General features: G+C 42.0%; 1 protein-coding gene across 4 annotated transcripts in view; it reads right to left on the bottom strand.

The window, feature by feature from the left end:
- ano1a (anoctamin 1, calcium activated chloride channel a) overlaps nt 1-22,239 on the bottom strand; it is an 83,968-nt gene that overhangs the window by 22,150 nt on the left and 39,579 nt on the right. For all 4 annotated transcript variants that reach the window (XR_010665940.1, XR_010665941.1, XM_065952517.1 and 1 more), the window contains exons 7-15: nt 20,116-20,167; nt 17,598-17,653; nt 17,227-17,268; nt 12,373-12,437; nt 11,267-11,401; nt 10,719-10,879; nt 9,153-9,238; nt 3,962-4,030; nt 2,289-2,363 (exon numbers count right to left, since the gene is read on the bottom strand). Coding sequence is in view for 2 of the 4 variants with exons in the window: in XM_065952517.1 (XP_065808589.1) it covers nt 2,289-2,363; nt 3,962-4,030; nt 9,153-9,238; nt 10,719-10,879; nt 11,267-11,401; nt 12,373-12,437; nt 17,227-17,268; nt 17,598-17,653; nt 20,116-20,167 (741 nt within the window). In the remaining 2 variants the exon portion in view is untranslated. The remainder of the gene's footprint in view (nt 1-2,288; nt 2,364-3,961; nt 4,031-9,152; nt 9,239-10,718; nt 10,880-11,266; nt 11,402-12,372; nt 12,438-17,226; nt 17,269-17,597; nt 17,654-20,115; nt 20,168-22,239) is intronic.

The raw sequence follows: 22,239 nt of genomic DNA, 5'->3' as shown, positions 1-22,239 counted from the left end.
GGAGGCAAGGGCTGGCATGGGCCCCCCTTGAAATCTTATGGGCCACCACAGGTGCCACCCCAAAATCCTTGACTTTGAATGGCTACTTTCCTTGCCAGAGGTGGGACTTATGTTGAAATCCCCCATTCAATACTACAAATTGTGAGTTTAGACGTATTGTTTTTAATCCTTGAAGAGTTAAGAATTAAGAAATTCAGCAAGTCTCACAGATGACTGGAGTAGATCCTGAAGTATGTACTAATTCATGAATAGACTTTGAAATTTCAAATTCAGAATCAAAAATCGTTTCAACAAAGAGGACGGGTTGATTGTAATACAGAACAGCAGCTGTCATGATAGTGTTGCAGATGTGATCTTTAAATTCAAAGACTTTCTTAAAAAGAGATGTATTTTCCGTGTGTTTGCAACAAAACTTGACGACTCAGCTTAAAACAAATTTATCTTGTTTTTGTTGTTTTATAAATAGGGCTTGGATTTAATGGATTCCATCTTGATTGCAACCAATGTCTAATTTATTTTAAAATCTTGTTTATTTTGAAAACCTTAATTAGGGTCGGCTTTCCACATTTGCAAGTCAGTGAAATTATGAAAACATCCATTAGTAGCATCTGTTGGCTGAAGCACTGCGGTATGTTGGAAGGAGGGCGGCCTCATTAACATTCAAACTGTATCTACAAACATGCTGATCAACCACAGAAATAACAAGTGCAGCCTCATATGACTTCATCCCTCAACTTTTTACAAAGCTGCTTGTATAAAAGTTGAACTGGAGGATACGACTGGTGCTTTTTTTTTTTCCTGTGACTAATTAGCTGTAACCACAGACTTGGATGTAGAAATAGTCTCAGTGATATCAACAATCAGTTTCTGAAAGGCTTTTTGGAGCAACCAATTGATGACAGTCTTCATATCGGAAATTCTATCTCAAGATAACATCTGATCAATCTAGCAGCAGGTGAAGAGGTGGAGCTGAGGTAGGCCTTAAGCATCCTGACAAAACAGCTACAACCAACCAGCTGGCAGTGAAATCAGGCCCTCCTTAATGTATGCAGATATATACAAAATTGAAGGCCTACATATCAACAAAATGGGTGAGCTACAACAAAACTACCCCGATTGAGTTTTAACCAATCAAGAAAGAGCTAAAATGTGAAGTGTACCGTGCTGTAAACATGCTGTTAAAATGGGCAGGTTATCGTGGGTGTTAATGGGGATTCCTTTGCTTTTGCTACCAGCCTCAAGTGGACACACCAAGAATTGCAGTTTTTTGCACTTCCGTGTTTTATTAATTTTTGAAACACCTGAGGTTGATCTTTGGCTGTAACCTTTGACTGTATAAAAAGATGGAAGACACGGCAGCTCTCCAAAAGTGAAGACAAAATATGTGGAGCTCGTCCTACCGATTGGTTACAGTAAAGGTCATAAGCTCCGCCTCCACCATGTTTATAGATAAGACAATGGTCAAAGTGTTCACTTTTCTGAGAAGTTTAAATTAGTTGTTAGATGTTATAAAAATAAGTTATTGACAGCTTGGTTGACAAATGTACGGCCTGTGTCTGAGGGCAGACTTGATAGGAAACATAACAAACACAAGAGTCATTACATTTCATAACCAGGAGTGTCTGCTTCACACTGACACAAGAATCTGTTCTGGTGTGGACTGTAACCACCTGATTTATCAGTATAGGACCTTTTGTTCTTTACAGATAAAACAGGTTGGGAAGTCAAAACCGTAGCTACACCAGCTGGTCGGTCCCTACCGTGCAGACTCTGGCTCCAAATCTGCATCACGTGGGGCAATTTGGCTTCAATTTGAACAGTGAGAAGAGGTGGAGATTTGTCTTGATTTTAATAATATCCGTTAGCTGTTTCAGACAAACAATGATAGCTGAAACAAAGTGCTGCTAATGTCCTTAGTCCTTTTAAGATAATTTCAAGTTTAACAGGTAGACACATCTCAGTAGACCCTGATTTAACATTTCTATATCATGGCTTTCATCACCAAAGAAGAACAAAACGATAGCAGGCCATTATTGGTGAGTCAGCTAACAAGAGAATCTACTCGTGTCACTCACACTGTATCTGAAACCTTACAATCTGTGTTTCATTTTCTCACATTCACTGTTGCTTTTTCATAGAAAACGTTTGAAAAAATAAAATCCTGCTCTCCCTGTGTGTAGTGTTTGTCTGAATCTAAAGTGAACTCAGGGGAATTCAAATTTACACGTCATCCCTCCAAATGTCAAAAAATACAAAAGCTGATGATGTAAGACGGCAGGGAGACTCACCATTAAGCACATCGTGAAAAAAACGACCAGGTAAGCCGGCATTCTGTCCATGCATGTCAGCTTCTCCTTCTCCGCCTGAAACACACAGACACACACACATATACACACACACACACACACACACACACACACACAAAAACACAGGGTTATGTGAAGGTCATAAGGTGCAACAATATCAGAAACATGAACGCCGCCTTGTGTATTTTGGACCTGTGAGTGTGTTGGTGTGTGTGTCACGGCCTCATGTTTATCTGTCCGTAGAAGCTTCTAATGCTCTGGGCACACAGATGCACACAGCACACACACCAAAAACATAGACACAGACACACACACACACACACACACACACACACACACACACACAGACGCACTCTATGTGGCCGCATTGGAGCACAGCTAATTCCGCCCAGAGCCATCATGTCACATTCAAGTCTACTGAGAATTGGGTCAGAGAGCCAGGGCGACTGTATGTGTGTGTGTGTGTGTGTGTGTGTGTGTGTGTGTGTGTGTGTGTGTCCTTCCTCTTCTGTATTTAATAAGGAGTGAGAGGTGACCTTGGTACTAAAACAATAGCAGAAGGGGAATCATCTTGTACACATGCTTGACTCAGAGGTCTTGTCTGCAGGCGTCAGAACACGTCAGTTCTTTTTTACATCAAGACATGTCTCTACATTCTCCTGCAGTTCTTACAATGAGAAGTATACTATGTGAGGTAACGCTGAACTACACCACCCAAGATGCAATGCAAGATTGACGACAATACAGCTGTGGCACAATTTGTCAAACCTTAAATGGACTTGTAAGACGATGTTTCACTTTGCTCTGTGCAATATTGTAATGATGGTTAATATGTGTAATAGTGTCGTCAGGCAGGCACAGGGAGGATTGTCTGACCTGTCTCACATGCAAAGTGACAAGTTACTCAAGGTGCAATATGCTAGATGTTGTTTGTGCTTCTCTGCTTAAATTTGGATTGATTTTATTGTTTTTTATTGTTTTTTATTTGTTGATAAATCTGTGCAGGCTGCAGAATGTGAGCAGCACTTCCATACTGAGACAAACTTCCCCAAAGAGACAGTAAAGTGTGTCGTATCCCATCACATCGTATCGTATTGTGCCTCTGTGGTAGAGTCCGTCTCTCAACCGTAAGGCCGGGGTTAGATCCCCAGCAGACACATGTCTGACGTGTCCTTGGGCAAGACAGTTGCTCTCGCTGCCTTGGCGGCAGTGCATGAATGGGATTAGTATGAATGGGATTAGTATGAATGGGATTAGTTAATACTGATGGACACTTAACATAGCAGTGTGTGAATGTCATCAGTGTGTGAACGTGTAGGTGTGACCTGCAGTGTGAAAGTGTTTTGAGCAATACTAGAAGAATGTTAACCCTCCAGCTTCAGTTTAATTTACTACTCTCTTAAATCACTAAGGACAAAAATGTCCACTTCCAAAAAACTGCTATAAAAGTAGAACAGATTGATATTTTTTTCTATTTTTTTTTGCATACATCTCTTAAACAACTTCAGCCCTGCTCAAAACTACCAAATATTGAATAAATATCAGGAATTTAACCCCGGTTCCCCGTTTGTACTTTTTAAGACCTTCATCTGCATTTGCATGTAAGAAGTTCTAACACACTGCCAAAACATTTTACTGATGAAATCCATTTTTACCTTTTCAGAATTCTCCTGGCGCATCGTCTTTTCCATGACTTTGATCTCGTACTCAGCTCGGTTGTGGTCCTAAAAGAGAAAACATACTTAGGTATTGGAGTGAGATGTTGAAATTAATAGTTTGAATGAAGTTTGTTAAAGTTGGACTTCTTTGCCCTGTACATGAAAAGAGAGAAATGCATCAGCCCACCATGAAAGGATTAAGTAAAGCACATAAAACCAAAGACAAACACTGATGTTGGTAATTTCACACCATCCAGAGACGACTTTTAACTCCTATAAACTTAAAAAACAGCATTATATATCCCCCATATATTGGTATATTACAAGGATAACCGCTAAGCTAACAGCTAGCGCCTGTCTTAGTTTGAGTCTGTTGTGTAAACACAGAGTCTGATATCCATCTGACTGGGTAAAAAGACAACACAGCATGTTGTGCAACATTTCAAACTGATCCATAGATAAGTGTTTTATCTTCCTGAATGCAGCTGTTGTTTGACAAACGTGCAAACTCTGCACACTGTCCAACGTGGAAAAATTCATTCATGTTTCGGCACCAGGCCTTCATTAGTTTTCTAAGGCCGAGTGCTGAAGCATTGCCGATGAATGCTTTTCTGCACGTTAAAAATGTGTGCAGAGGTTTGCGTGCACTTTTTTTGACACATAACTCTCCTGTGCACCTGTCGCATGAGACAGATGTGAGAAGGACTATTTTCCTATATTGGACCTTTCGGTAAACAACCCTCCATGTGGCTGTTGTTGAGGGATAGAGATGAACATTTAAAATCCGTGTTATATCTGTGTGTTTGTGTACTCGTGTAGAAGTTCTAGAAATGCAGTCGACGAGCGCCCCGGGCCAGGAGCAAGGGGGAACACACTCTGTTGATGTTCAAACTCAGAAACAAGAGGATGATTGCGAGTATCTGTCCGAGCTGAAGAAGTGCGTGCACAGCATTGAGGAAGAGTGCGTTTGGGTGGAGAGACTCGAAGCCTCCGAGCACAGAGCCGTCAGTCAGCTGCAGGAGGAGGCTCTGGGTCACCCGGCCAAGAGGGAACAAATGGAAGCAGAAGGACAGAAAAGAGCTTGAAGAGTTGCAGTCCAGGGTCTTCAAAGGCTGAATTAAAGCAGTTATATTACACCGAGAAGCTCATGAGGGCAGAGAGCACTAAAGTCAGCAAGAGGAACCAGCTCAAGGAGCTCCAGGCCCAGGCTGAAGAAATCAGTAAAAAGGCCCAGAGAGAAGCTAAGCAGAGAGAGCAGCCAGGAGCAGCCAGGCCCAGCGCAGCAGCACCATGATGGCAGACGAGGAAGAGAGAGCCAGATCCACTTTGAACCAGGCCTTTCAGCGCATTAACGAGGCCACCGGAATCACCAGTTTACAGGACTTGAAGAGAATCTCACAGAAAGGCAGAAGGCAACACCTGATGAATGAGAAGGAGGAGAATGAGAAGGTGCTGCAGCAACTGAAGGAAGAGAGGGAGATCCTAAACCAAAGCTTTCAGGACATGAAGGAAAGAACAGCGGCTAAGCTCTGCAGGGACAAACAGATGCTGGACGTTTGCAAGCAGCGTCTGCAGGCTCAGCAGCGTCTGCAGGCCCAGCAGCGTCTGCAGGCCCAGCAGCGTCTGCAGGCCCAGCAGCGTCTGCAGGCCCAGCAGCGTCTGCAGGCCCAGCAGCGTCTGCAGGCCCAGCAGCGTCTGCAGGCCCAGCAGCGTCTGCAGGCTCAGCAGCGCTGTTTTGAAGCCAGCAAAGAGCGCCCCAATCAGCTTGATAAAACCATTGTTTTCATCCGGGTGTGGTCGGAGAGACTCGCTGACAGACTTAAACTACCTGAGGACAGACGGGTTACGGTGTCTCTGGAGTATTTTCTGGAGGTGCTGGGTGTGTGCGAGCTGAAGCTGGAGGTCCTGCGCGAGAAGCTTCAGGGGAAAAAATACCTGCCTGCTATCAAGAAAGACACGGAAGAGGTCGGCTTCTCTGTCAAGGCCGAGGAGCGGCAGATCATCGACTCCAAGAAGAGGCTTGGGAAGAAAAAGAAGGGCAGGGTCTGAAGTAGATCCGAAGGCCCACCCCCCACCTCCCCCGGAGTAAAGACATGCAGCGTATGCAGTGGAAACAGCATCATGAGATGACAAAGCTGAGGGTTAGACGCTGTGGTTTTGCCTGAAGGTCCAGTTAATGTACAGCGAGACAGACAGAGACTCCTGAGTGGAGATCGAACCAGTGAAAAAGAAGACATTTAATCTGGACTGCATTACAGACCAATTCTGCAACAACTGTGTTGTATACCCTCATCTGATCACAGAATGATTCAAAACATGCATAAAATATTATGTACAAAATCAACAATGTTTTTTATCCTTAGAGAGCAACAAAACATGTTTTTCAGGGCAAAGGCAAGTGTGTGAACATTTACGTTCACACACACACGCAGCAGCTTGTCTACGCATACGCATGGTTGACAAAACGAGTATATTTGAGCCCTAAGAGTGTGATGATTCTGTTTAGGTTATCTCTCTTTCTCCCCCTCCTCTCTCTGTTCTCTTTCTCCTGCAGGTATGTGAGTGGCTGGCTTCTCCTCTCAGCAGCAGACGAGGCTCCACTCAGCTCATCCTCCTGACAATATCATCCGTGACCCCCAAACCGCAGTACAAACTGAACTGTGTTACACCCCTAATAACTATAGTTTATGAATAAGTATTCTTTTTATACATATCTATCTATCTATCTATCTATCTATCTATATTATTATTTAAGCTTCAGATCCTCATCAGGTTTTACAATTAGGATGTAAAATCTGCAGCGTATATAAAATGAACGTTTAGTTAATCAGAACATACAGGTTGCAAAATTTGGGTCAGCCACTTTGCACGTTTAATCCCTCCCGGTCTGTAAACAAGGACGGGAGGTTTTTGCAGGAGCATATTTTCAGGCTTTAAAAAACGTATTGGTTTGACATGCCGCTGTCTTCTCGCCAACATGTCCATGTGGGCCCCATAAGGGCTGAGCTGAGAGAGCCTGGACTGGAGCTCAGTGAACCATGTGCAGCTCTTATGTTGCACCAGGTATACTGCATGGTTTCTTTATCAATGTGTGGATGTAAGACAGGCGGGGAGAAAAGCTGGTCCTCTTTGATCCAGCTTTTTCAGAGATAATACTCATCCAGCATTTGTCAATTTTAAAACGAGCGTTAAAACCATTTAAAAGCTCCTATCCTGCAAAGAACTCAAAACATCCTCAAGATAAATATAACAACCAGTATTTTTTCTTCATTGTCGCCTGACAGCACAGGTATGCCAACTACTCAGATAGAGATTTTTGTAATAGAGCGAGACATTTCACAGCAGTTAACGGCTGAACTAGAAACCTGCTTCGCTTTCTTTAAAGGAACTGAAACATTGCAGACAGTGTGCATGAATTCGCCTGCAAAAAATGACACAATATTGGTTGGCGAGATCTTGCTTGAATTGTATCTGAAGATTAAAAAATCTGATATTGTGAAAACCCCTGTGTGTCGGGCATGATTGTTTCTGTCACAGGGGAAATGTTACAGAAGAAGAAGACAAGGACAAAAGTGACATGAGCCAACCAACTTCTCGTCAGCTCTGCTGCTGTCAGTCGGCAACAAACAACAGCTAAAGCAACGTGTTGAGAGAATAACAGCATCCGAGGATGAGTGTCAGAGGAAGAGGAGAGCTGCAGGGAAATGAAACAAGACAAACAATGCAACACAGAGTTAAAGAAGTATTGAAGTGAGAAGACCTGAGGCAGATTGTTAGAAACCTTGAGGGAGAAAGGTTAGCTGTCAGCGGCTGCATGACGGGTCAGAAACTATCAAAGAAACTGAAGTTTTAATGACAAGACGGCGAGAAATAAAAACAAGATGGATGCAAACCTTGTGTTCCTCCTGTAAAAACACAACACACACAGAAACACACAAGGAGAAGATGTCAGTCAGAGGTTTTCACAAACACATCCATGTCACCTACTGTAGAGATCCAAACAGTAAAATGACAGTAAAAAAACTTCAATCTGCAGAGATACGGCTGGAAAGGAAGATGTAATGCAGATGTCTGAGGCTGTGGTGTTTGTGTGGGAACATTTCGCTGAGGGCTGACTCACTACAGAGCTACAGAGGAGGAATTCTCATCTGCATATCCTGACCTGTGGGCCTTCTTACTTTGTGACTGTGCTTTTTAAGGAGTCCATGTTTTCTGTATCAAATAGTGTGAAATGAGATTTTAGAAAGCCTGAGGTAGAGCATATTCATGAAGAAACTTTGATAGAGTAAGGAAGTGGGAGGGGACATCAAAAAGTGGTTTCCCCCCAAACTCCAAGTCCAATTTGAATGTTTTCTACCAAAAAAAAATCATAAATGTTAAACGAGCGCACGTCCCTCACACATATTTTATCTTACATATTTTACTTTGGTTCCCTTAAATGTACATTTTGTCTTTCTTTTTCTAAGTCTGAAAAATTCTCAGCGTGACAGAAACTTGTCATGTATTCTGATTTTAAAGTCTGAATGATGTCCCTTCTGTTAACTTTTAAGGAGGAGGAGTTTTTATGTCCTGCATTCGGCCAGTAGGGGGAGCTCTAAATGTTATGACTTCACTTTAGGCTAGGTGTTGCGCTGTCCATTCTTTATACAATCTCTATGTTTGTAAGAAAGTTGTTTATCATTTGCAAAAAATGGGGAGCTTAATGGTTCACAAGAACAAGAATGAGCTTTTTCAGTAAGATTTTTATGAAGAGTTTTATATAAAGTAGAATCACAACATTTTAGATGAGAGGTATTGTTTTGGTGATTTGAGACATGTTGGGATGTAAACATATTTACTTTCTTGTCAAGAGTGAAATGAGCGGATCATTGGCATAAATCTGAAGGCTGAATGTGAAGCTACAGCCAGCTAACAATTAGCATAAAAATCACACTGAGACATGAGAATGGGGGTAACGGATAAAACCAAACCATTAGCACCAGACGAGTGATTAAGATGATGTATTTATTTTGATTAATTTGTGCATCAAGAAGAACATATTCTACCCATGTAACTTTTTTGTAAAGTAGATATAATACAATTTTTAATGCGTTTAGAGGTGCTGATCTGGGTATTTTTGTTAGCTTCTGAAGAGCACAAAGGTAGCTACATGCATTTAAAGGAATTATATTTGTGGGGGGTATCTCACCTCTTCCTCCTCTCCGAAGCCCGTCAGGTCCCAGACATAGTTGAGTCTCATTTGTCGTCTCTTCCAGTGCTCCATGAAGAGAACGGCTGCAGAAACAATCAGAAACAGCAAACTAAGTGCAAGCTTATAATTCGTCTGTACATACTTTTTCCCATAAAGTCACTATAAAAACTATACACGGGCATGGAGCGGGGACATGACATCTTTCATAAGATGAGCATGAGGTTACAACAGGTTGTTTTTTGAATTAAGTGGTCAAACTGAAACACTGGCTTATGCAGGGGTGGCATGAAGTTTATGTGTTATAATACTACAAATTAATTTCATCTATTGAACCTTTCTGTCTCCATTGATCAAATCCAATTCTAATCAACAAAAAAGAATGGCAACACAAAAATCTTCTTAGTGTAATTCTGAAAGGACTCAACACAATTTTGGCTGTTGCAACTCAGCCAAAATTATTTGAACACTCTGAGGGTTTTTTGGCACCTGGGCGGCCAAATCAGATTTTTAATTGGGGCCATTACCACCCCTGGCAACCCCTCTGGACACGCCCCTTGGTGACACATACTGTGTGTGTTCATAATCCACGTCTAGAGAGGATTTGGTAATGTTCTTTTTTTTTGGCCTAGGCATGTGCAGACGTGTCAGCAGGGTGGATACCAGAGAGGGACTTTCTTTTTTTTAATAGGTTTATTATGCCTTTATTGTAGAGACAGGACAGAGGATAGAGTCAGAAATTGGGAAGAGAGAGTGTGGGGAATGACATGCGGGAAAGGAGCCACAGGTAGGATTTGAAACTGGGGCCGCCCACTTGGAGGACCACAGCCTCTGTACATGGGGCGCGTACACTAACCACTAGGCTGACGCGCCCCCCAGAGAGGAACTTGTTTAAGTCTCTGATAACGAAGGCTTATTTTGTCAATGTTAAACATCAGTGACATCTGTCGCAAACTGATCTCGCCATATGCTTAGCTTGATGATTGAAGTGTTGCAGATACATTGACACGTATCAAACACAAAATGAATCGTGCATTGAGTGATAAACACAACTCCGGGTGGATAAATGTTTTCTTTTCAATATTGCATCCTTTTCCTTCACACAAATGTCAACCCCTTTGCTAACTCTAAATGAAGGATACCTTGGGTGCAAAGCTTATGTAAGTCTGCCACCTCATGCCGCCAGTAGGTGAATCCCAGATGGCTGTGGAGCTGTGACTCCGTCAGACACCAGCTTCTCTCTAACACATAACACCTCCCTGGTCTGAGGCCCTGCTGCTGCTAACAGATGGCAGCATGGTTTGGCAGGACATCAGAGGGGGTCTGGTCCTGTGTTTACTCAGGAGTTATCATCGTGGGTTAAGACAGTAACTTTTATGTACGCCTGGGGTGAGGTTTCCTTGTTTACTGCACAATCTCTACTGAACTGATTTAATAGTGCTGTCTGTTAAACTGGAACATTTCCAGCGATGTGTAGTTACACAGGCTGTATTTATCATGCTGTACTCGTCGATCCGACTCTTTGTTTTGCTGTTTTTGCATGATTGTGTGTGAATGTGTTCTCACCCCAGAGTGCCATGAAGATGGAGAAGAAGACGGTGGCGGGGTTATCGAACAGGTGGCTGGCTCGGGCCGTACCACATGCTGTCACCAGCTTCCAGTAGCTGCAGGCTTGGTCGCACAGCGGACACATGGTGATGTTATTCCTGGGATCACAAATCTCCATACTGGCAAAAAATGGGGAGAGATGAAAGAGAGAAATTATTCAAATGGTTGAAAGATGGCAGAGTGGTGATCCACAAAGGGAAGAACAAGAACCAGGTTACAATTTATAATGAAAGAAATGTCAGTAAATACCTAGATCAGTTTTATTCATGAAACGTGTTTTTACTGAGGAGGAATATAGATTATCAGAGATGTAATTTGTCCGTTGACAGAATTTCCCAATATTCAGATTGCATTTGTCTATTACATTGACCTTCAATTGCACACGGCTTAATTGAGGCGCCAGACTGATTAAAATCTGGATTTTAAAAAGTGTTTGTTTTATTTTTGCAGATCCACAAAAAAAACCCACAAAAACATATATATTTGGGTGTGTGTGTGGTTTGTACCTGGGAATGTTGTCATCGACAGTGGCACAGCCGTAGAGGAAAACAATGACTCCGACAATGGCGGCGGGGATCAGCATCTGAGTGTACACTCCTAACCAGGCGAAATATAATCCAACCTTCTCCCCAAAATACTTTCTGTGGGAGGAGAAAAATCATTAAGGCTTAAAATGTGTAAAACAATAAGCCACTGCAAAATTTAAAATGATACCGTTTGGGCGTCAGTCTTGGATTTGTTTTCAGTACATGCTTCCACTTTTTGTAAATTTTTCCCCCAACTCAGCATGAAACCAAACAGCACAATCTGCCCACATAACTGTTGTGTTTTTACCTTTAATAAACAACTTCTTCAAGCTCGCCTGTCGTAAAAACAACCACAACAAACTGTGTTGAAATCACTTAATTAGATGAGAACTTTGAGTCCCTCGGTGAGCCTGAGTCAGCTTACGCTTGGCTTGCAGCCTATAAAGCTGAGGAGTGTTTTTTTTTAGTGTTTTTTTAATATAAACCTTTATAAACCTTATTTAATTGTATTTAGTTTTAATACCCGTTTCTACCCCTGGGTCTGTTTGTTGTGGATAACTCAGGTCCAGGAAAATACCTTGAGAACAATCAACACTGAATGAATCCAAACCTAAATCAAGTTAAGCCCCTAGAACCAGCATCAGCTCAGCTCACAGCCCCTCCTGAGGAACAATAGAGAAACACTGATTTGAAAAGTGCTTTTATCAACGAGGTGCGCTTGTTCTGTAGAGGAGGAGACCCCTCACCTAGTGAATGAATCTGAATCTAAATACAAGCTAGCTAAGCTACTGGCATGAATCTTACAGGAGTCTGCAGAGGAATCTCCTTGAATCTGTCTGTGGTGTCTGTTAGTGACGTGCTAAATCAGTGATCAAGAGGGTTCGATAAGAAAACTCAATCAGATTCAGCTCACACTCCCGGTCTCTGCACAGGAACAGCATGCGCATCAAGCGGAGCATCAATTAGTCCGTGAGAGTCCTCGGCTGTACTTGTTGCCATGCAGGCGGGTGAAGGCAGATAATGCTGCTGAAATGTGTCTGTAATCAACTGACGGGGTGTGACGAGAGCAGAGCGATGGATCTGACCTGATGAGTCCGATAGGCTGGTACTTGTAGAAGACGCTGTAGCTGGCCCACTCGTCGTACAGCAGCTGTGAGGGGAACACAAGAGTCAACCTTCATTAATATACAATGTGACTCACTCTTTATCAGTGACTATCCATACCGTCCACTCCCTCTCTGTGTGTGGAGGTTTATTGACATTACGCACGACGGAGCATCACAGCCTGTTCTCTAATGCACTGCTGATAAAAGTATGATAATATAAACCCACTGATTCTGCATATTCACAGTTAACTGTTCTTTCTGCAGGAGCACAACTGAGCTTGTGGTGTATAGTGAGAAAAACGTTTCCACACATCCAAAGAAGGTGCTGGTGACAAAAAAAAAGAAAATCAATGCAATTAAGGACAGCGCTGCAGGCCTGACAACATATCAGGATTTATTTAACTTAAGTGAATTCCAGGAGGGATTCCTGTCAGCTCATCAATGTGTAACACATCATTGCTGTGGACAGACAATCATCATATCAAATGGGAGTAACTGTATGTGTCCCTTCTCCCACTCCTACAGCATTGTCCTAAACATGCACACATAATGCTGCTGATTTAGGAAAGGTGACACATCCTGAGATCACATGAGATCTTGACGTCCGGTGCAACAAACGGTTTAGAGGAAAACTGCTCACGATCAGTTTCTGTGTGTGAATCAGTTCCTTTGGGGATAAAATGTTCTTTGATTTCATTGATTGGAGTTCCCTCCAAACACTTTCTATTCTGAACGTCTTGAGGCAACGCTTGTCCAGAGGGCAGGAATTCAAATTTCTTTTTTTTTTTTTATGCATGTTGGAAAACATGAACATAGGAATAAAAAAAAAAGGAAATCATCCTGGGTTACCAGGGAGATTTTCATTGTGTATCAATAAACAATGTCTCCACAGTTTGAATCTGGTTCACCGTGAATAAGTGGGAGTATGTTTTCACCACTCACACTGTGTGTGTCCTAACAGCACGGGCGCATCAGATACCACGTCGCATCGTGCAATGGACGCTCGCTGTCCACTCTGCACCCGTTAAATATTTCATTTTTTGTGAATTTCAGTTTCACTTTCCGCAAACGGTATGACATCTAATGCTTTTTGTTTTGAAGGTGGACAAACTGAAGTGTGGTGCTTTGTATTGATGATGTACTGATGAATCATGGATGTGGAAGTCTCCACTCTCCAAGTTTCCACTATCTTTTAGTTTCCCACGTTATCTTGTAGTTCTCCTGTGATGAATGACAAGCTGATCACAGCTGCGCACGCTCCAGAAACTGACCACGTGGGGTGGGGCGCGCGCACTTGGAGGGCGCTAAACTGTGGAAATAGTATTTTCTAGATTTAGACAATGTGTAAGAGTTTTTCTGCAATTTTTTGACAATTTAAAAAAAGAACGACACTGTAAAACAAGTGCTAGTGCCTTGTAGAGCCCCCTCCTCTCACGTTCAGTGTCCGTCCATGAGCAGCAGAGAGGAAAATAGAAACGGGTATCAGGGTAGAATCGCTGCACCAGGCAGTTAGGACTCCCCAATAGGAAGCAAGTCAATCAAGCTGATTTTGTCACTGATGCTCGTTCGCGTCGCAGACTGTTGGAAGAACACTACTGGTGTGTTTTATGCTAATAATAGAAATGTTAATGTTTAGAACAAATATTTATAGAACATGGACTAGGTCTCATTGATGTCACTTATTGGTCTTTTGAAGCCAAATAATGATGTTTGCAAATGGAAAAGCCGTTTCCGACTAACTGTTGGTAACCTAGAAACAGACGCGGAGGTAGGCGGACCTTAAGCACCCTAACAGCTCCTAATTATGGTGTTAATGTGACCTCTGGGGCTTTTGCAGCCAGCCTCAAGTTGACACTTGAGGAACTGCATTTTTTTTTTTTTTTTGCACTTTTGAATTGGATCCGTTTTTTCAGCACCACAGCTTGACTCTTGATTTAAATCAATCTAAATTTGCACACACTAGATAACATTGAAAAAGTATTGAAGGAGGTGAACGCTGACAAACTAGTTTGAAAGCTTTTAATCTGTCACTTTTGTGTGATGGAGGTGTGGTTAAAGCTTTATCACGGGGCTGCCTGAGGCTGTGGTGGAGGGGGCCCAAGGTGATATCTTTCTATGGGGCCCAGAAATCTTGACAATGCTCACGACTCATCTGTTATTGTGATATAAAAAATTAATCAGAGTATTAATGTCATTAACACACGGATATTTCACTCCAATTTAATGCCGACTACCTGGAATTTTTCCTCCAATTCCCCTACTAAATGTTCTGTGTGAAGTCGGGGGGAGCTGATGTGAGAAAGTGATCTCTGTGAAATTAAAGAAACTGCTTCCTTTTGTTTTTCTGTGACCAGTTTGTTCTTGTCTGCTCTTTAGCTGGGACCACAAATATGCTGATAAACACGTAGTGCTGTTATACTCCGATTGGAAAGGCAAAAATAGTGTCATGTATTGCCTTTGGAGAACTCCTCCCTTTTATCTGCTCAGAGCATGTCCATGCTGAATGAAGGCATCAGATGAGATATTTGGAAAGACTAAAGGCAGTAAATCAAAACCACACAAACAGAATTTCCTCATTGGAAATAACACCCTAGTTTTTTACTAGTGAATCAACTCGGGTTTATTTTAATTAAGTTATTTAACCAACCACAACCAACAAGCTGCCTACAGCCTACAGTGCATCTGAAGATACAATACATCACCCTTATGGTCCTCGGTTGAGTAACCTGTATGTATATAATGCATAGATTGATTGTTGTGTGAGTTACTGCAAAATGCCAACATACTGCAAAATACTGCGGCTCTCTCTGTAACCCCGACAGGGAAATGTATTTCAAAATGCCTCATTTACTGTTTTTGTAAAGATTACGTCAGGTTTATGTGTAACATCCGCCTGTAAGTTCAAGGACATTATATTATTCATTCTACACATACACTTAATAATATATGATGGTATCTAGAAGGAGTGTATCAGTGTGCTCTCAGAAGCATGTCGTGTGTGTCGGTGTGTTAGTATGTTCCTCAGTGGGATGTCGTGCCTCGTGGTCAAACATATTTATATGCATATCACATCTGTGTGATACGGTCATTACCACTCATCATCAATCAGCTCACTGGCTTTGTGCTCTGGTAGTTCCCCCCCCAAACCAGGCAACGACACCATAAACCAGGGTGAAACAAATCACAAACACAATCACACCCTCTGTGTGCAACGGGGCTGAGCGGCACACCGGAGAACAAGCAGTGACGGTTTTAAATCACAGGAGGCAGCCCCCGGAGGAGTGTTCAGACGGCCGGTAACAGCAGGAAAAAAAAGCCCGAGGGAAAACCAACACCTCATTTAAAAATCTATCACAGCCAAGGAGAATGAGTGTAATGCGAAATATGTACGTGTGCTGCTGTGGAGGCTCCGAGCTACAGCTATACAGAGAACAACAGAGGGGGGGATTATCAGGCTGTTGCCTTAGTGACACACAGCCTACAGTATAATTATGGAGAGTGTTAGCAGGGGAGGACATGACTTCAGACTCAGCTTGAGCTCTTATGTTCCTTCACATCGTCTGCTTCTTTTTATTCTCGTACAGTTGGAACTCAAATTCTCAGAAACTTTAAAAGCAGCTGTCGTGTTAGCCCCGCTCGTCTGTCATGCTTTTCTTACTCGTTATTACAAAACCATCCCTCACAGTGCGACGAATTAAGTGTTTGACTCACGTGTGAATGTGGTGTTACTGTGCTTTGTTAAGAAGGAAGCTGTGAAACCCAATTAAACAAATGGAAAATAAAATCTCTGCTTTAATAGTTCATCTGTGTGAGAGAGAGAATCTTACTTCCTTAATGTGTTAATCTCAATGGAGGAGGGCGGTTACTGAGGAGTGAAATAACATGTATAAGTTGTAATGTAAGAATCATTGGGTTATTTGTTTCTAATTGGAAGACGGTGCCTTATTACAACAACTTCATTTATTTCCAGATGAGCCTCTCAAATATGCCTTTACTATTAAATTCAGCGGGATACATTCAGGGTTATGTGTCTTTGTCTTGTCCGAGGACACATCGGACATGTTGCTGCAGGAGCGGAGCCGGAGATCGAACCCTCGACCTTCTGATTGAACGACGACTCTACCAACTGAGCCACAGCCGTGCCTTATATATAGTTGTGCTCAGGGCGCTGAACTACATTGGTTTTGTTTTGAAAGCACAAAAAGCATTGTCTTTGGACACAGGCCCTTAATTGGTTGGTTGTTTTTATTATCATTGTTTGCTCTTAGTTGAAAAAACTGAGTGCTTGCTTCTTAAAGGGGCTACATGTAACTTTCAAAAATACTGCGTTTGTAATGACACCGCATGGCCGTTAGGCGAACTGCACCAGTAACCTGTTGCTCGCTCTCCCTCGCATGCTCGTCATACGTGCTCGTACGTACACAAACGAGCATCATCATCGGCCGCGATACACTGGATATTCACTGACATAATGTTTACAGAGGAGGTAAGTGTTCATACACGTGAAAGTCTGTGGAGGAGTCTGTGTGTCTGTATTCATTCTCTGCAGGCACTGGCTGAGAGCGGGAGTGTGTGATGAGTTTGTTCTGTTGATCTCTGTAAGCGGAGCGGAGTGAGGAGGACGTTGAGAACGTGCATAAGATGTCACTTCCTGGAGCTTTCGCGGAAAATACGACCCGGGGAAACAGGCAACACAGACAGACAGTGAACATCTACTTTTTCACATCAGTTAACCGTTCGCTTATTGATGGGAGATAAAAAACTATTTATACATGTAAAACGTTACATATAGCCCCTTTAACTGAAAGTGTGACATCTCACAGGTGGACTCACCTTCCTGTCGTTAGTTTCTTCACTCACTCCCTCGATGTCTCCCTGTGACACACACACACACACACACACACACACACACACACACACACGTTTAAAAACCCTGCAAGACAAACTGAACACACTTCGTTCATCGTACTTATAATGAAAAATGCCTTTACTGTAAACACAAATGTATCAAACACTATTTGATTCATGCTAGTCACATATGAATTCATTTCACATAAATCACAGAGTGAAAGTAGCAGGTGCTCTGCGGATATTCACATTAGAGACTAATTGAAATGTAATAATTCACTCTAAGTAAACAAACAGTAATTAATCAGCTGTTCTCAGACCGGAGAACCTCCATGAGGTGTGATGCAGATACTCACATCATGCAGAGGATAAGCAGATGTGTAGTCCCTGTTAGCGAGCAGACTGGTGATCCCTGAAAGAGGATTATTCAACATATTATGATGCAGGCAGAGAAAAGCACACAAACACACACACATGCATGCACACTAAGTCTCACACAGCGATGTAAAACTCAGAAGACGAGCTCGGGATTAAAAACACATCCAGAGCTTTAAACCCAAGAAATGACTGATGAGTATTTCCTATTTAAAGATCAGACAAAGAAGACATATCATGGGTTTTTAATTGTTTGTTATTGCACATCGCGACAAACCTCAAAGGCTAACTTGGGTTTCTCATTATAAGGCCTGGATATTTTTTTTGTCATTGTTTTCTTTCCTTTCAATGATGAGTGGATCACGCCCACCAAAGTCATTTACGAGATCTGTTAACATGAAGTCATGACTGAAACAAAGTCTTACACAGTTAAACAGGCTGTGGACATCAACATGTAAACCACTTTGTTTGTTGGTTAAACTAAGTGCACCTCAAAAAAATCCTACTGTGCAAAGAAAATGTGAATTTTTTCTCCTTATGTACAATCACACCCAAGACCAGAGTGCTCCGTGACCAAGACCATAAATATCAATTAAAAATCATCGACTTGTGTGCAGTGGGCGTGTCACTCATTTAGAGCGTAACACTGGGAAGGTTTGCGGATGTAACCGGGGGATGAAAATCAAATTATGAATGAATTGAAGTTATTCATTATTTTAGAAATGGGCGTTTTCCTTCGAATCAAAGTAATGACGTGGAAAAAAACAGACCGCCAGCGATGGTCTTGACCGGTCTTAATTTAAAAAGCCCAGTTCAAGATAAGACAGAGTCAAAATGCTTTCGATTTCGACCTTCAAAAAGTGGACTCCAGACCGGATGTTGGGACCAAGACTGATTTCCAGAACTACAACACTAGCTTAGAGACAACAATATGAACCACTAAGGGTTGGGGGTGTGGCTAAAGAAGAACAAAGAAAACAGAAGAGTCAGCACACTCAGTCCTTTAAAGTGTGTATTGTCTGGGTAGAGCGGCAGCGTGCAGATCAACGACGGACGAGTTACAGTGCAGAGCCTTCATCAGTCCATCAATATGTACTTTAAAGGACCATGAGTGTGCTGACTGCTGGGGTGAAGAATTTGCCCACAAGAATTTCTTGATTGACGATTATAGAGAACAAACCATATGACGTATTTTTGTAGGCCAACCCGGAAGTAGCATCACCATGGGGTCTAACGAGAATCCTCCTCTGGGATGTTTTCATTGGATTTTGGATAACTGCAGAAAATAATCTCTGTGGCAAACACACATTTCTGTGGCAAACATCTCTTCAGCTTGAGTTAACCACAGACCTTATTTCAGGCGTCTAACCACAAACCCATTCAAAATCCCCGTTGACTTTTAGACGTTAGACCTCATGGTGCTCAAATGCTAACTTACTTCCGGGTTTTAGGACTCATTCCTGTGGCGCTCTATAACATGTTGTCAAAATGACGTCCAGGATTTGAACTCTTGGCAAAGCTCTGTTTGGTCGAGGGCTGGCAGGAAAAAAGTCTGGATAAAGTTGGGGTGAAAATGTCTGACGTTTGCGTTCACACATGCATCCGACCTTGAACATTGCTTTTTTAGTCTTCTGACCACTTGTACACTGCAGGTCACACGTACCCACTCACACCCATCCACACACTGATGGTAGAGGTTGCTATCTAAAGTGACCATCAGAAGTAACTAATCCCATTCATACACATTCATACACCACCAACAAAGCAGCAGGAGCAACTTGGTGTCTTGCCCAAGGACACATCGCACATGTGGCTGCAGGAGCTGGGGATCAAACCCTCGACCTTCAAGTTGAGAGACGACTGACTCTACCAACCCACAGTTGCCCAGTGTGTGAAAACACTCATGGTGATCACTTCATCAAAAACAGCAGGGGGTGTGTAAATTAACTGTTTCAAAATATTCCAAAAAGGTGATAACATTTCAACATCACCTGATATCCTTCTGTTAGTCAGCATGCAACAAGGAGTGCAGAAGTTTACCGTCCTTTTCACTTTTATTCTGTGCAGCTTTATGTAACAAACTGTTTCTGTGCATACTTTCACTGCTAAACAAACACTGCCTTGGTTTCTCTCTACGTGTCCTCTCGCTTTATTTGCTCTTCAATCTGCCCTTTTCCTTTTTCTTTTTTGTTCTATTGATGTTGTATTTTCTGCCTCAAAAAAAAAACACCCTGAACATATTTCCTATATATATTCTTCATCTGACAATTACATAACTCTCAAGAGACTGTCGAACTCAGCCAAGGCCGATAATCTCACCGGTTATCAGCCACTTTCAGCCAACACTTCACTGGGACGATGACAGAGAAGTACAAGTAGCTAAGGTTTGACACATGGCAGAGATAATCACACCTCTTCTCTGGGGAAAATTAAGATGAAGAAAAGCTCCTTTGTAGATTGATTTATCCCTCGTAAAGGGCAAAGAGGCAGAGGTCTTACCCATGGCGTACTTTGCTTTGGTGCACCTTGTCCTCTTCAGTACCTCATACACCTGGAGACACAACAAATCATTAAAACCTCATTAAACCAAGCACAGTCAGTCTTAAAAAGTAAGATTTTTGTGGAGGATGAGAAGCTGGATATTTACTTGCATAATCCCAGAGGTCAATTTATTAGAGTGCAGGCGAACTGCAGTACACCTGTTCTCGGAGAGGCTGTTTATCAGCTCAGAGTACAACATGCAGCCCTTCACACAGTTTTATTGACCAGAGCCGGAGCTCAACAAGGAGCCCACCAATAATGAGAAGAAAATCCCTTTAGCCAGTAATTAGTTAGGTGTTAAAAAGGCCTGTGTGGGTGTATGTGTGTCATTGAATGCAGCAGCACATGTATGGTTCAGAGTCATGTTTTGTGCTCCTGTCAAATACAAGCACACAACACGTCTGTGTGTGGTTCAATCTATGCAGACGACACATTTTTCTTCACAATACCAAAAAAAAAACATACATTTAATATATCGCTCGCCCTATATTTTATTTTCTCTGCACTTTACTCAAACATATACCCTTGACTATGTATTAGTATGTCATTTAGTTTCTAATCTCTCTGTGCGATTGGCTGCAGGTGACTCTATAGCGCCATTGGCTGACTGCGAGGAGGCTGTTCAGGGGAGATTATTGGTTCTAGCCTCAGAGCTCGCACTTATATCGTCTGGCTTCTCCCAGCTCCTGCAGGCTCTCCTCTCTTCATCAACCGTCATCGACTGCCAGCTAACATACTGATGTGATAAAACCGATCTACTGGATTTGACAGGCGTGTTGAGGGTGGCGATATGTTTTTTTCCTCCTTTTCAGACTCTATTTTAACAATAGTAAACAATTGTAACAATGTAAAGCTCATTGTCTCAAGTGGTTTTAGCTGTGCCCAACTACATTTTGCTCGTCAAGTGGTGCACAATCTCGGCGTCTGCAGGCTGACATTTTATTTACATTTCCAATATCAGTCTTTATTCTTTGATAGGCGAATTCCGGACAATTTCATTTTGCAACTTAACACAGAGATCACACGCAGGACACTGTATGAAATAAGTTGATGGCAGACTTAAATAATATTACACCAAAGCATTGAAACAACGTGATGTACGATCAGTGCCTCTCCAAATTAAGAGAGTGAACATTTCCGCATGAGGCACAAAATCATAACCAGATTAATAATTAAAACCTCCAGACACTGTTCATGTTCTGTGTGTTCACTATTAAATAAGGGTATGGCTTTTAAGAAACCTGCCACCTTTACGCCTGACCACACCTCATTTTAAGACAAACACACCCCTTGGCGGTAACGGGGATGCAAGTTAATTTGCTAATTAAACCGTTTTGGAACTAGGTGTTAAAATCACAACCTGCGTCAAGTTGAAATTAGGAAAGACGCTGGCAGCCGGACGTCGGATAGGGCCCTCGTCTATTCCTCAACCAAGAGATAGGCTGGTTTGCCTTTTTCTAATTCTGATTTGAGGAGTACATCAGTGATCCTCAATCGTCTTTTTTATTATAATCCAAAAGACTGACTTAAACATTAAAGTGTGCTACTCAACCTCTAATGTTTTAGGTTCTGGGGAGCATGAAGGAGGGGTCATTGTGTTCACTAAAACAGCACGGTCTCCAAAAATTTGACTTGTCTTCATCACATAGACCATAAGGATTAATGTTTCTGAATAAGGAGTGTATATAGGTTGTGCAATTGCATCATGGTGTTCTTATCTTTTATAATCTTTTTCTTATCTTTGTCATCTTCTCTTATTAATTCTGTGTTTTTTACATTATCCCCCTAGCATACATAGCATAGCATCGCATCATATGTTATCCTATAGCTTAGCATCACATGGCAATGTACTAAAGACTGTAAATCATAAACAGATGTCCCACCTTAGTTAAATAATGGAGGTCAATGTGAAAGTGCATTTTACCTTTATTATATATATAACAACTATAAGGAAAGAGTCCACAGGATGCAGGAAGAAGTCTGATTGTAGGGTTCTGGATGTGAATAAAGTCCCTACTTCTTTCTACTTCTCAGTTAATTTATTACCTCAGTAAAATATCCTTAATGAGTTCATGGGCTTAA

Source organism: Labrus bergylta, chromosome 3 (genome assembly GCF_963930695.1).
Source record: "Labrus bergylta chromosome 3, fLabBer1.1, whole genome shotgun sequence".
NCBI classification, from domain to species: Eukaryota; Metazoa; Chordata; class Actinopteri; order Labriformes; family Labridae; genus Labrus; species Labrus bergylta.
Note: the sequence above shows the minus strand (reverse complement) of the source record. Positions and strands in the feature narration are given on the sequence as shown.